Source organism: Struthio camelus, chromosome Z (assembly GCF_040807025.1).
Source record: "Struthio camelus isolate bStrCam1 chromosome Z, bStrCam1.hap1, whole genome shotgun sequence".
Lineage (NCBI taxonomy): Eukaryota > Metazoa > Chordata > Aves > Struthioniformes > Struthionidae > Struthio > Struthio camelus.
The window spans coordinates 74,761,897-74,776,081 of NC_090982.1; the positions used below are offsets into that span (position 1 = coordinate 74,761,897).

At 36.0% G+C, this 14,185-nt stretch overlaps 1 protein-coding gene across 5 annotated transcripts in view; it reads right to left on the bottom strand.

Moving 5' to 3' along the window:
* Positions 1 to 230: 230 nt before the first annotated feature.
* The window catches only part of LOC138060842 (nipped-B-like protein), a 153,874-nt gene continuing 139,919 nt past the window's right edge, over positions 231 to 14,185 (bottom strand). For 4 of the 5 annotated variants that reach the window (XM_068927022.1, XM_068927019.1, XM_068927021.1 and 1 more), the window contains 15 exons: positions 13,736 to 13,844; positions 12,967 to 13,103; positions 11,188 to 11,328; positions 10,741 to 10,834; positions 10,475 to 10,629; positions 10,116 to 10,206; positions 7,898 to 8,071; positions 7,186 to 7,376; positions 6,274 to 6,381; positions 5,033 to 5,233; positions 4,424 to 4,570; positions 2,784 to 3,079; positions 2,272 to 2,446; positions 1,455 to 1,640; positions 231 to 894 (listed from right to left, as the gene is read on the bottom strand). In XM_068927022.1, coding sequence (XP_068783123.1) covers positions 529 to 894; positions 1,455 to 1,640; positions 2,272 to 2,446; positions 2,784 to 3,079; positions 4,424 to 4,570; positions 5,033 to 5,233; positions 6,274 to 6,381; positions 7,186 to 7,376; positions 7,898 to 8,071; positions 10,116 to 10,206; positions 10,475 to 10,629; positions 10,741 to 10,834; positions 11,188 to 11,328; positions 12,967 to 13,103; positions 13,736 to 13,844 — 2,571 coding nt within the window. In that variant the 3' untranslated portion in view covers positions 231 to 528. Of the gene's footprint in view, positions 895 to 1,413; positions 1,641 to 2,271; positions 2,447 to 2,783; positions 3,080 to 4,423; positions 4,571 to 5,032; positions 5,234 to 6,273; positions 6,382 to 7,185; positions 7,377 to 7,897; positions 8,072 to 10,115; positions 10,207 to 10,474; positions 10,630 to 10,740; positions 10,835 to 11,187; positions 11,329 to 12,966; positions 13,104 to 13,735; positions 13,845 to 14,185 lie in introns of all 5 variants that reach the window. The other variant, XM_068927020.1, reaches the window with a different exon arrangement.

The following is a 14,185-nucleotide window of genomic DNA, read 5'->3' on the forward strand; positions in this document are numbered from 1 at the left end:
ACATTTACAAAAACTCCTCCTGCAGATAGGTCATAGATACTGCATGCTCTTTTTTTTTTTTTTCTTTTTTCTTTTTTTTCTCAACAGAATAAATTATATATCCAGGAGATTCTGCCATTTTACAGCCTGGAAAAAACAATGCTTCCCTGGAAACTGGGCTAAGCTAAAGAAAGCCATCCGCTGCTAGGTTAAACTCCAAGAACACTTTATTAAGAACATTAACAGACTAATTTCCAACATTCACTTGTTTATTTTTTTTTTTAAACAGAAAGTTTTTTTTTCCAAGATATAAACAATTTTTTGTTAAACTATAATACAGTGGGAGTAAAAATGAACTGAGAAGTTTCTGCTGCACAACAGCGAAGGAAGCTCCCACAAAAATGTTTACCAAACATTTCCTTCTTTTTTTCCTGCGTCCCAGGTTCCATTCTTACTCTTCATTTAACTGATTTTTTTTGCCAGAAAGTTGATATTTCAAGTTTTTCTGTTATTTCAATTCCTGTAAATTTGGCTGCATGTACAAATTCATTAGCTGGAAGTTCCATCCTTGGCGGCATACAGCGATCGTAAAGTCTGAACCACTTTATTAGTCAGCTTATTAGCACTCGTTAGAGCAATTTTTTTGTAAATAATGTCTGACTCTTTAATAGTGTCTACCCAAGGCACCAGTTTGCGGCCATCACGGCGCTTAGCCTCAGTCCAGGAGCCACTGTAGGAGCCTGCCATCCACTGAACACTGAAGCCATTGCTGGTTTTCTGTACTACTCTTGCAATTTGTGGTCGGTCTTTGTACTTTGGACAGCAAATAGCGATGACATCCATGACATCAACACTTTCATTCATCTGTGCTGCCAACTCCGTAGAGTCTGAATTTCGTTTTGACCTTCTCAATGACTAAAACATTGGGGGGAAAAAAGACCAAGTGTTACACAAAAGAACTTTAGTGAAATTATTGCTTTTATTGCTTTTAATCCCTTGACGCCGGGAGTTGGGATTTCCCGGCACACATTCCATTGCCGGCAATGAGACGCACCGCGACCGCCAGCGCCAAGGGGTTAACATATCCTTGTAAAACCACATACTCTTAATTTGTACCCGTGTCTTTATCTCTTATTGATATATAAAATTATATATACACATGAATCATAAAGCTACATAAAAACTTGGCAACAATAAAAAGGATAACACACAGTACATTCCAAAGGAAAATTAATAACTTTTTATACTGGATAAATCTCATTTTCTAGGTTGTTTTTTTTATTGTCTTTTCTGTTAAACTTTCTACAAAAGTTGTATAAACGGTTAAGTAGAGAATCTCTATCTACAAAATGCTTTCTTTCATGTGGATTACATTACTTGGTGTACATTTAATATAATAGACTGACATTTATAAGCACATAAAAATCATTTTACGTAATACGCTGCGAAATACGTTGACTCCTCCTCCGCCTCACCCCTGAAGTGCCTCCTCCTCTATCCTCCCCATCACTTTCATCGTCCTCTGTCTCAGCTGCATTGTTTTTAGGGCTGCCTCCTCCAAGCAGCGAGGTAATTGCTTTGTTTCGAGCATTTGTGCTAGCTGACACCTCTCCATCTTCTTCCTCTTCATCAGGATCCAAATGTTCCATAAGGAGCTTGAACTATGAAAAAAAAAAAAATCCAGATTATAACTTTAAAAATAGACATTTACGTCACCTTGTATTAAAAAAAAAAAAACAAAACCCTAAATAGAAACATAAGGAAACAGGATACAACAAATGGTAGACAACTTCAAAGTTGGATGGCCTGTGTTTTTTGTTTGTTCTACAAACTTTTTATTTTCCTCCCATATTCTGCCTAGGTATCTTAAAGTTTTCTTCCTGTGTTCCCATAGTTTAAAAAGTTTTCTCTAGTCAATACTTTAAAGAATTGCCAAAAGAAAAGGTAAATGCACTAGATCTAGTCTCTGTTCCTGTAATGGTAGTAGTCAGGCATAAAACGGACAAAGTCCACAGGAATGGTATAAATGATGGACACCAGAAATTAGAAAATACTTCATAAAGATGAAAATCTTTCAGTTAAAATTAATCATATTGTGTTGCAAATTATTACAAGACTTTGAATGATAACCCTGCTACACATCCTGAAAGGGAGCTGTGAGTGACCAGAATATCACATAAAATTACCAGAAACTCAAAATTCTGAAATGTTCATCTAATTCATCACTATCTATTATCAAGTTTATACCGTGTTGAAAAGGTTTTAGGTGTTCTGCAGAGCTACTTTACTTACATCTAGGTATTGTTTTACTATACTCCTCTTCACTTCTTCAGTGATCTTGGAATTAGCCATATCACTCCGCAGAAAATCCAGAGTTTGTTTTGGATGGAAATGCACTCCTGTCTTCCTGTTTATCGCTTTATCATAAACTTTTGCAGATTCAGACGGAGAATATTTCTGAATTTTACTGTTTAAAAAAAAAAAAAAAGAGGGAAGAGCTTTTAAGAAAAACCTAAAGCAGTTTTTTAGGAGAAACTTTTAAAATCTTCAAGAAAAGTAGTTATATTTTTATCATTTCAGTACGTATTAGATATCCTGATAGGAAACGAAATCGCTGCTTTTCCTAAATCAGAATTTCTATTTCACTACCTTTAACTTGCTACATTTGTTTTTTCCTCTTAAACAAACATATTGCTTAAACAATTCGTTACCAACGACTTTTAAACATTGTTCCATATTTGATCCTTACAAACAACTCACTAGATTACAGTCTGATAGCCCTTCTATTACCCAATTACCCTTACCTATCAGAGAATCCACAGAGGTTCTTTAAATGCTGTTTCAGCATCAGAAGTAATAATATGCCTTGGGAGACATTTGCAAATTCAATTAAAGGAGCTGAATTTTCTGGTAAACATTTCATCACAGCGTTTATATCATTTTCTTCATCAGAGTCTGAATCAGAGTCTACTCGTTTCCGCAACCTCCGAGGCTTGGAAGCTTCCTCCTCACTTTCGCTCTCACTACCGCTGTTACTGTCACTCTCAGTCTCCTCATCTGACGACGGCTTTCTTTCCTTTTTTCTTTCTTTCACCATAGACTGTGAGACAGAGAAGTTAACATGCATTCCAAAATTAGGATAAGTAGCATCATGTACCTTTCTCAAAAATCTTTCCAACAATCTTTATTGGTTTAAATCAAAAAGAACTCCCTGAAAAATGTTATTAATTCATAACTTGATATTCAAAGATTAAAATTACTTATTGCACAAAGATGGTCAGTCCTCCCCAGATTTGATCCAAAGCTCTCACTTTTTGCAAGGAGAGGACAAGGGGAACAAAAACACAAAGTACTCCACCGGCAAGTTAGATTGTTAACAAAATTTAGCACAATGCCAGTAAAATGCACTAGAGCGATGAGTACAATAAATCAAGTTGGAAATTCAATTTTTATGTTATATATATATTTCCATATCTACTTTGGTACAGGCTCGTCAAAGCTTGTTTCTGTGTTAAAATTCTGCCACATTACTTACACTACTGACCGGAGAAACCCCACGTGATCAGGCACAGTGTCACTAATAGTCAGTTCTACTACTCAGGATTTCACACCTGCAGTATTATCGCACGTATTATGATTTTTCGTAACACAGAACCTAAGATGGCCCAAACAGGATCTCACCCTCACTGTGCTGAATGCTCAGAGCAACACATTGCCCCAGTCTGAAGAACGTACTGTCTCCTTCTAGCAGATAAAAACTGACTTTGGTGGGCAGTGGGAATTCAGAGCAGCCTCAACTCCAACTGTACTTACAGTCTGACCAAAAATTCCAGAAACCAGTTTGCTTTCTAAAAGTTTGGACTTTCTACTGCTAAAGGAGACATTAAAATCTTTGAGAAACACAGATCTTTGTCTTATAGCGTTACAGGGCCACATAACACCTCCAAAATAGATATTACGCCATGTGTGAGGTTCCTAAATGCTATCCTAAGAAAAGAAATATTGCGTTCTCTTTTCTTGCAATAAAAAAGGTATTTAATGTCTCGCAGGCAACAGACATGTAACTGCCTTCAGCTACTTGACAGCAAAAGGAATTATACAGCAAACTAAATTTATTAAAATTACACAACCACAATAAATCAATATTTCATGAAGATTTTAGGATCATCTACTTCCAAATGCATGCAATTAATTATTGTTCAGATCTCAAAATTATTCGTTCTTTTTTAAATATTAGCAGATAGCTACGGAAAGATTGTAACTAATAGTTATCATATTCAGGCCAGAACAGAAAGGGTTGGTTTTCTCCCCCCCACCCCCCCCTCCTTTTTTTAAACTACTGATTACAAAATAACACTACTTGTCACAATAATAGAACTGTACCAAATTATACAAAGCTTATACTGTCATCATTATACATACATTAAAATATAAATGCATTTACCTCTTTAAATGACTGTAGCAGGTTGCTACCAGAGACTGACAGTGTAATGTCTATATGATGCATTATAAACAGTGGCTCTTCCTGTGTTTGATAAGGAAAACAGGCTAGATTGTCTGCTATATACAAGAGCATATTCACCTCTGTTTTCTGCAAGGTAAAAAAACAAAACATTTTTTAGATGTGTACATAAAAATATATATACAAATATATTATAGATTTATAGTTATCCCGTGTTCTAACAGTCTACAGGAAAAATATTATCACAAATTTCATCCTAAACAACATGGACGTGAGTAAGCTTTAGTCAGAGCTGAATATATATACACAATATATATATTTTTATATAAGTATATATGCATATTATATTTATATTTTTATATATATAATCTCTGATAAATTCAAACTGGCTATAGGAAAATTATGAAATTATGCAGAAGTAAACAAATGTGTTCTATCATATAGGTTAAACCTCATATTACAAAACAAAATAAAATATATTTAGGAAATAGAGTTATTGATAATTATGTCAAAAAATATTTTAAAAGGAGAACTTGAGCCTGTGATGCTGTATTTTAATTCTTTTCAAGATGAAGGAAGTGTGATGCTTACTGCAGTATCATCAAAGAGGTTGAGTAAAGAAATTAGAAAGGCTCGTCTGTGTTGACGGTTCCCTCGGATCATGGAGTACAGGTGTGAACACAAAGCACTGGATGATTCATCGTGTCTAAAACCTCTTACAGGATCCTTTGGGCAGGTATTAATTGCCTGTTGTACCTGGTAAGACATCTTCATACCAGCTACTGCTTTCATCTGTAACAGAAACGTATTTATTTTTAATTTAAACTGTGGCTTCCAAACAGAAAAGCTGAAACACAAAATAATATAATTTCTGCAGTAGAAAATGAAAAAAGGCAGATCCCGGAATGCCATAGTTTTTGCCTGTCAACAGAAACTGCTAACTCATTTTTTGGCTTTTTTCTTTCTAAGCGTATGTTCATCTGAAGTTTAACTTCCAAGCATGAACTAAGGTAACATTATTTTTCGAGTTGACAAACAGATTAAAAAATTATTTCTGGCAGAGATCATAATGTCTTGTAAACAGCTTCACTGTAAATCCTTTATTACAAATACACAGTTAATCTGTTTACCCAGTGCAGCTAAGTATTCCAATTTAAACTATTTTCAAGAATACAGAAATGTTCACACCTGCACCAGGATATTTTACCAAATTTGTACGCCTGACCTAACTCGTAATAAAGTAAAATACTAAGTCTGTAAGACGGCAAGAGGACTAACAGAAGTTCAGGTTTTTGGCACATAGCTTAAATTTTCCAGCTGATTTTACTTATTCCAGGGCTTCTGTGCTAGTTTCAGTATCAAGTGAAACTCAGCTAGACAGCACATCCCACTCTCCTCATACCAGCCTTTACTTTTGTTCAGTGTGGTATCTCCTCACCTATACTGTATCTTAAATCCCAGTTCCCTATATAGCAAATTTCACCTGCTAGCCTTCTACTGAATTAGACGTCTGTGTAGGTACAATGAACCTAACACATCAATATCTACATCTGTTCTTATTTACTGTTCAGTGAGGAAACATTACTGTGAATTATAATTTAAAGGAAATTTTGGATTAGACGAGATGCTTCAAATATATTATAACCTTTTTCTATCTAACTATAGAAATCTCCAAATACGGGAGACAGCTGCGATCTCCTTTACAATTGCTTGTGGCTACAGGTAATTTGTCGCTTTACATTCTTTTTTTTTTGCAGCGGAGGCATGTTCAACTGTTAAATCAGAGAACATAAAATCAGTATTATGTAAAAATTTAAATTAAAATTACTTACGTGAATGAAACCAGCATATTTTTTGTCTATTTCCACCAACTGCTGGTCAGCTTTGTTTCGCATAGAGGGCTCTGGATCTGTGCCCATAGCAATTAAGTATGGCACACACTTGAAAAACAAATGAAATGATTATTCAGAATCATTGTACCACCTCTCTCACACTCTCTCTTTTGCCTTCTTTCTATTATAATGTTGTTCTTGTTATAGTCTGACTACTGCAGGAACTTGAACATGAAACTCTATGCAACTTACTACTTCGCTACTTTTTGGCGAGCAAAGAATACAAGTTACAAGAGAAAGCATTACATAAGTAATGATAAAAGCTGTACAAGGTTTCAGGCAGCATTGCCATATTTCTCTCAAACTCGGAAGTCCATTTACACTACAAAAAATCGCATTTTTTAAAAAACCACCATGTGTAATTTAACATGCACAATAGTTGGGGCATTAAAAATAATCATAAAAATATTACATAAGCAAAGAATAGTGGAGGGGATGGCTTAAGAGTTCTGACACTGACTCTGGAATTTCATACTGTTTGGAGGACACGGGGATTGGGGGAAGCCCAAGTAGTAAGCTGACAAATTTCAGTCTAGAGAATCAAGGGAAGAAAAAGGCTGACCATATGCCTGAAATTTAAACTTGCAACAAAAAACATGCTCCAATATCCATTTGTAAGTGCTCTTTAGGCTCTGGCTGGACTTTTCGATCTTGACGCAAAAGCAATAAAAAACAGCGTTTGGAATCTCACTGGCTTATCAGCGTAAACCAACATTGAAAATTTGTTTTCTGTAAAGGCACCTTGCTACAAGAAGAAATTACTGTAACAATGATCTGGAAATTTATCTAGCCAGCCTAAAAGCTTCCGAACATCTACGCAACAAGAATCCCCATCATAAAAACCTATCATACCTGAACAGGATGGATGAGACCCTGGTTTAGCGTCAGTGCAATGACATTTAGAGCAAAGTGGCGTACACTGGACTGGGTATGAAAGAAAGCCTCAAGGACCTGTTTGAGATATAGCTGCATGATGGAACTACTCATCCCTGAGGAAATATCACCCATTTCTTTCAGGTCTTCCTGTTTTGCTACTTTTTTCCCTGTAAAAAGGACAAAAGTGATAGCACAGTTCACCACAGTATTATTTAGTTTGCCACTACTTGATGCATACTTGTCTATAGGCTTTGCAATACATGCATATTTTAGCAATCTTAAAAAGGATTTATGATCTCACCAGACTTTCAATAATCTGATAGTAAAATATACTTCCAAAAACTAAACAGACAAGACTCTAATAAAGTCTTATTTCCAAATAAAGGTTTTTGTTTTAAAATTTTTCTTACTGTATCTGCATGTTAACCTTAGAGAAGAATTGGATGAAAAACATTAACTACCATAATCTGCTTCCAGGATTTCTACATTTTGAAGGCAAAGAACAAGCTACACTTCTCAATATACCTATGCACATAATTAATTTGTGAAAATTATTCTAAGATACTTTATTATAATATATTATTGCGTAGATAACAATCTTAAGTGACTCAGTTCACATGTATGGTAATTTTCTGCAATAAAGTTAGATTTTGCGTGCCCCATTAGCACAGAAGAACTCAACACTTACAGTCTCTATCCGCCTGCTGCATCCGTGTATCCTCTTCCTGCAAGTAGGTTTGGAGGTTTTTTAACACCTGGATTTTTAAGTTTACTGAGCAGTTCCTATCTGAAAGAATGCTGTTGTACAGAGTCTTCACTTCCTGCTCGAACATTAAACTTGGGTGTTGTATAAATGCAAATCCTAAAGGGAGGGAGGAAAAAAAGACAATTGTTAACTTTTTTTTTTTTTTTTTTTAATTCTTGCCTCAAATATAGGTACGAAATAAAATGCAGCCTTTCACTCAAATGCTGCAAGTACAAGAGAGAGAGGGCAGAAAGTTTTACAAGATTCTGTTCTCTGCTTTGATACGATGTAGTCCAGTATTTAAACAAAATATAGTAAAATAGAGATTTAGCACATTTCTTCTTAAACATGTTCACGTAAGTGACTTCTGTTTGCAGCTCTGTTGGAGCTGACCTTACATTATGCACAAATAATGCATCTCTTGATGCTGTTGTCAATGATGATGAATGCAAAGTACAATATTAGTGCCAGACACTGAGTGAACTGAGACTAAAATTTATCTCCTCCTAATTCCTACAACAGCATAACTTTTTCTAGTCCAAATAGTACTGCTTTTTCATGTGCATATCATCCAAAGCTTATAAGGAATTTTGTTAGCCATAACAGCAATACTCAGTCTGATGAATAAAGAGCAGATGCCAAGCCAGGACAGTTGCAGTAAGAGTTATACAGGCCTGGAAGCAAGTTCAGTGTAGTGGCCTGCATCTCAATGACTAGGAACTTTCCCCCCAAAACAAGTGAACTGTATTATTAAAAGTTCACCGTTGTTCTTCTAGCACATTTGGAGAAAAACATTCTGCTGAAACTGTAAAGAACTATTCCCATGGAGGCCAAACAAAAGTAGAAAAAAATGATAAACATCCCAAGTGTTTACAAATAAAGCCTTTATTCTTAGTCAGGGGAGTATCTATTTCATAAAGATTTTAATCAAAATTAGCGAAAGTGTATATCATTTTAGATCACTTATGTAGGTTTAGAAGTGCTGCTGACTTACGCTCAGTTCAGTCTGTAATTTAGAAGTATTTTTGGCTAATATAACGTTCTCAGCATCCATGAATGAAGTAATTATGTCTATCGCTAGCAAGACGACAGTCCCCATCCTACCTGTAATGTCCCGTAAAGCACATTAGCCTATTCATGTTTGTCTGCCTTTCAGCTGGACAAACGTTGTGCATCTTGATGTAATGCCTACAAAAACTCCAGCTAGTATAGAACACACTGGCATTGCTCCTGCGACAGAGGCAACTATAAAGCCATTAATCCTGCTTGGATTTTGTAAGTGGTTTCTCACAGAGGAGCGAATCGAGATTCGGTCTCAGCCCTTATCCTCAGAGCCCTACCTAGCCTCAGGCAGGATATCTAAAAAGGCACCTAACCTCTAGGATAAGCACCGTGCCAGAGGAGGCAAATTCTTGTCCACAGTTAAACTACACAATGCAAGCTCACGTGCATGGGAAACAACTTTCTTTGGACTAAGCCCTAACCATGGGCTGAACTCTTCCATAAACCAAGACCTGTCTGCCCAAACAAATGTCTCCCATATTTACAGGTTTTGTCCTTGAGAAGAGGATGAATGTGATTACAAGCTACTCAATGCCACTTCACGTACTACTGTAGTTCACTGAGATACCACAGTAATGCCTTGAGGTAAAAGAATCTATTTAAAATTGAAATATGGCCAAAATCCAAAAAGGAACTGTAGTATTTAGGCTCCCCCATTTGGTAGAAACTGCCAGAGTTCCCTTGACTCCAGCTGAAGATCTGCCCTTACACTTAATAGTATCTGAAACATTTCCAGCACTTTTTATTTTTCTAGTCTTTCTTTAACGAGGCCTTGTGGGCTGAAAATCAAGAGCTGGAGTTACAACATACTTTGATGTGGAGGAAAAAAAAAAAAGATATCACCATTACTTTATAAATCTGCTGCTTCTGAAGACTTGATCCAACATCCAAAAACCATCCACTGTCAAAACCACTCCACTGCAGAAACAGGCAACTAGCATCCCTTTGACTAGATTGCTACAGCCAGTTGTCAAATAAAATATGCAGTCAACTTTGATTTTAAATAAACTTCCCTGTCATAACATAAATACATGAAGTCCTGCTAAAACGCATGGATTTTTACTATAACAAAATAGTAAGAACTTTTAGTATTTCTTACCAAGGCCAATAATGGCTTTTGTCTGTACTTCTTCATCTGAATGCTTTGTAAAATACATCAGAAGTTCAAGTACCTTATCCTTAATGTTAACCTGAAGAAATTAAAAAAAACGTAATAGGCATTTGAAGATGAAAGAGGTGTTCTTATACTCTTAAAAAGGAACAGAAATCAAAATGTGAAGGAGAAAATCTTACTGCAGAGCCTTTGCAAAAACAGGTATTTATAATCCAAAAATCTAAATCATAAGCTTTATAAAAATACATATATCTAGCTTTGCATGACCAGGAATGCTCTGCTTCAAATAAAAGTAGAGCATTCAGAATACATAAGACTTGGAGAGTAAATACAAGTCATTTTACCTTACTGTTGCCCTTAAAGTCTTCCTGATCAAAATCAAAATGCCGACATAATGCTCCAACAGTGAAAAGTGATCTTAGGAGTGCTGGTTTATTGGCAGTAAGTATTGTACTGTTGGGGTCTTCTTGGTGTTGACTTTTTAATTTTGAAAGTGCACCTACAGGAAGATAAAAGTTTTGATCAGGTATGTGGTAATCATGGTGTATCCCTAAGATAAAGCAGGCAACCGAACTTAAAAGTGACAATTACATGCTGTGATTTTACTTACCATAGTATCTATTAAAACAGGCCCACACAAATTTATAGTTTTGGGTGACCTTGTTCACAACAGCCCCAAGACAGCTCACACAATGCTGAACAACCTAGAAGCAAGAGAGAACAAACAAATTATTTATTCAGAAGTTAAAAATTGAGATTTTTGTAAAGTTATATAAGGAAAGAGCTATGTAAAGCTAAAAGTAATGCTGTAACAGATGGAATTTGCATCTCCCCGACTGCTCTGAAAAGCCCTGCCCAAGTTCATAATCATTAAAATATAGCAACTTCACATACAAACTCAGGTAAAACAAGAACATTTGCTTTTCACAGTTCAAAAATTACCAGTCCTGTGACCAGCATAAACTTCATAAAGAAGACAGAATTTCTTTAAATCAAAACCATGTATTTCTACACATGAAATGGAACCAACAACTGAATAGCAACAATTAAACCTTACCGTCATGCCGTATTTGATGATGAGTTTCATGAGATCTTCCTCAATAGTGGCAAGGAAGGTCTCACTTGGGTGCTCCATTAGTGGAACTACGAGTTCTAAGATTTTTGCAACATTGCAGATCACCATGAAATCATTCTGAGTCTGCAAGGACAGTATTTATGGTGGTTAACATTTCTGTCTATTTTACCCGTAAACTAAGTATAATTAATATATGCTGACAACCAAAAATCCCAAGTCTTATGTAAGATATGACAGCAATATTTGGTAACGATTTAAAAAAAAATATGTAAATAGTTTACATCTGATATTAAATTACATATTATGAAAGCTAGTTATTGCTTTCTACAGAACTCCCCCCTCACCCCCGCCAAAAAATCATCGAAGCAGAACTTCCTCTCTCATCATGGCTGTGCGTGGACCTGGGAGAGTTAGGTCCTGGTAATTTTTTGGAGTCTCAGGAACTCTTTGGAGTTGTAGGAACTCTTCCTGACACACACATGCTAAAGAACAAATAATAGCTAGCAACAAATCAGCAACAAATGACGTTGTCCTATAGCTGAACGTGGCTTTAATAAAACAGACAATAACGAGCACACATGTAGAAACCATTATTTAAATGATCATTAGTTTGTAGCATCAGGACTGTGCAAGTACTGCAAACGAGGAACCTACAGAAAACATTTTATACATTAAACACAGATCCTCCTAGAAACTGAAGCACACTAAGCATCAGAGGACAACGCACTCAAGCTGACAGTGGTGAATAATTTTACAATTCATCTCAACTTGTATAAACACAGAACTGATGGAACTCACTAAAAGAGATGTTGCAGCAAGTAAATGAACAGATACCCCTTTCTTACACTGTTCGGTCAGAAGAAATAATAAGGACCCATATAAGTCCTTTGTAGATACGTCCTGAGAAACGTTCCAGGGTTGAACACAGGAAATGCTAGGACGTACCTAGTAACTGAGACGATAACAAGTACTCGCACATCTGCCCTTCTACAGGCCGCTGATCTAACATAACAGACGGCTGCCTCCCACTCGTCCACGCTCTTCCTCTAGAGGTGGCTAGGTATTCCTGCCCTGCTCTTCGTGCCAGCCTGGAGATTCATCAGAATCTTCATTGTGCTAATTTCACTAATCAAAATGGCAAAAAGCTCCGCAACGTTTCAGGGGAGGGAGGCCATTTTACCAGAATGTGGGGATCAGCAGTATAGTTCTGCCATTTTTGTGAGCTACACTGGTTTGGGGCGGGGGGGGAGCGGTGTTAGGAAAAACACCATAACTGTTAAGTATGAGCAAGGAAAGAGAGAAATGGAAACGCTAAAGAGGACAGAGCAGGACATTTTCTTTCCGTTTCAGCAGCTATATGTTAGATCATCCTATCTGAGGGAACCATACCTTTAGTCTTATAAATCACATGCTAAATCTCAACTACATTTAAGACAAAGCAATTGTAATATAACACAATTTTAAGAAGTAAATTCATAACAAGTGAAAAACTGGTTTTTAGTCCTGAGGGGAAGAAGACAGGGGAGGTTTCATCTAGCTACAGAACGTGGAGGTAGAAGGCGAGGATCATCATCTTGGAAGCTACAAAGATCATTAAAAGGATCTAGTATCTTCAGAAGATAGGACGTTCTTGAAGGAGAAACACAGTGCCTGTTTCTCTTCTCCTGCCTTCAATTTCATTAAGCATGTAAAACAGCCGTTACTTTCTATACTTAATTATCTGGAGATAAAATGACTGATTTTCTAATTTTATCTACTTACACTACATTTAGTGGTCAGGTATGGCTGCATGGTCATGGCATGTTTCACCATTAGCTGGGGCCTGATTTTGCTGAATAAGAACAAAGTGGTTATGCAAGCAACCAAGCGACCAGAATTCACACCTTTGTTGTCAGAATCTGCAAAAATTAGAACAGACATGGAGAATATTAAATGTAAGCATTGTTTTGATCAATTAAAGAAAATATGGCATAAGCATATATGAAAATCTCTTTCATAACATCTCTTCGAAGAGCAATATAGAATATTTTCATTAGGTAAGAGCATTAGGGATGAACACATGCAAACGTTAGCACATCATTTTTTCCACAAAGTATGTGAAACACGAAGCAAAGGGGCTTCAAAGACATCACTGATTTTTATACTCTTTACTTCATGCAGAACCATTGGTGCAGCCAATGAATCCCATTACAACCGCAGAATACATTAAGGCAAATAAAACTTTCCAAATGAGAGGAAACTTACATTGTTTTTACTGATCTGAAAGTCTGAACAAGTTATTTAAAAGTAGTTCAGTTAAGGTGGTTATCTAGAGAAAATTAGGGGAGCTTTATTACAGTAGTGCTCAAAAGTTTATTCAGCTATAACCAACTTAAATGCAAGAATCCTGAAAGAGTCCTCAACTCTCTGCTCCCAGTTCTGTAATAGTAACTCTGCCATAATAACTTTTTGTGATAGTAATTCTAACAACCACTGTTAGTTTCATATAAAAATTAAAGTAGTTTAGCTACTGTACTATAAATAATATTACCTGATAAAGATTCCTCATATTTAAGGATGTGCTCAACCAAATTGTCAACAAGTTGAGTACAGGCTTTCTTCACAGGTTTATATGAGGCATCCTCTTCCGACTTCAAAAGCTAGAGCAAACAAACCAGAAAATGATTAAAGGTTAAGGATGCAATCATTTACATTGAATGCAAGCTGGTTTTATAGTGATTACTATAGATATACATGGGTTCTGTGCTATAAAATAATTTATATCACTTCTCCATTAAAGGTACCTGGTAAAGAAAAATTTAAGGGAAGTAACAAACCAAAATGCAAAAGAAGTCAAGAAAAATGAACTGCGAGAAAGAGATGAAAGAGAACAATTCTGCCTATTTTTGCATTGGGATGAAAGCTAACTGGTATCTCTGTTTAATGAAATATTAAAATAAATAATAACCTAGTCATACTTACCAATAGTAACTAATAGGAG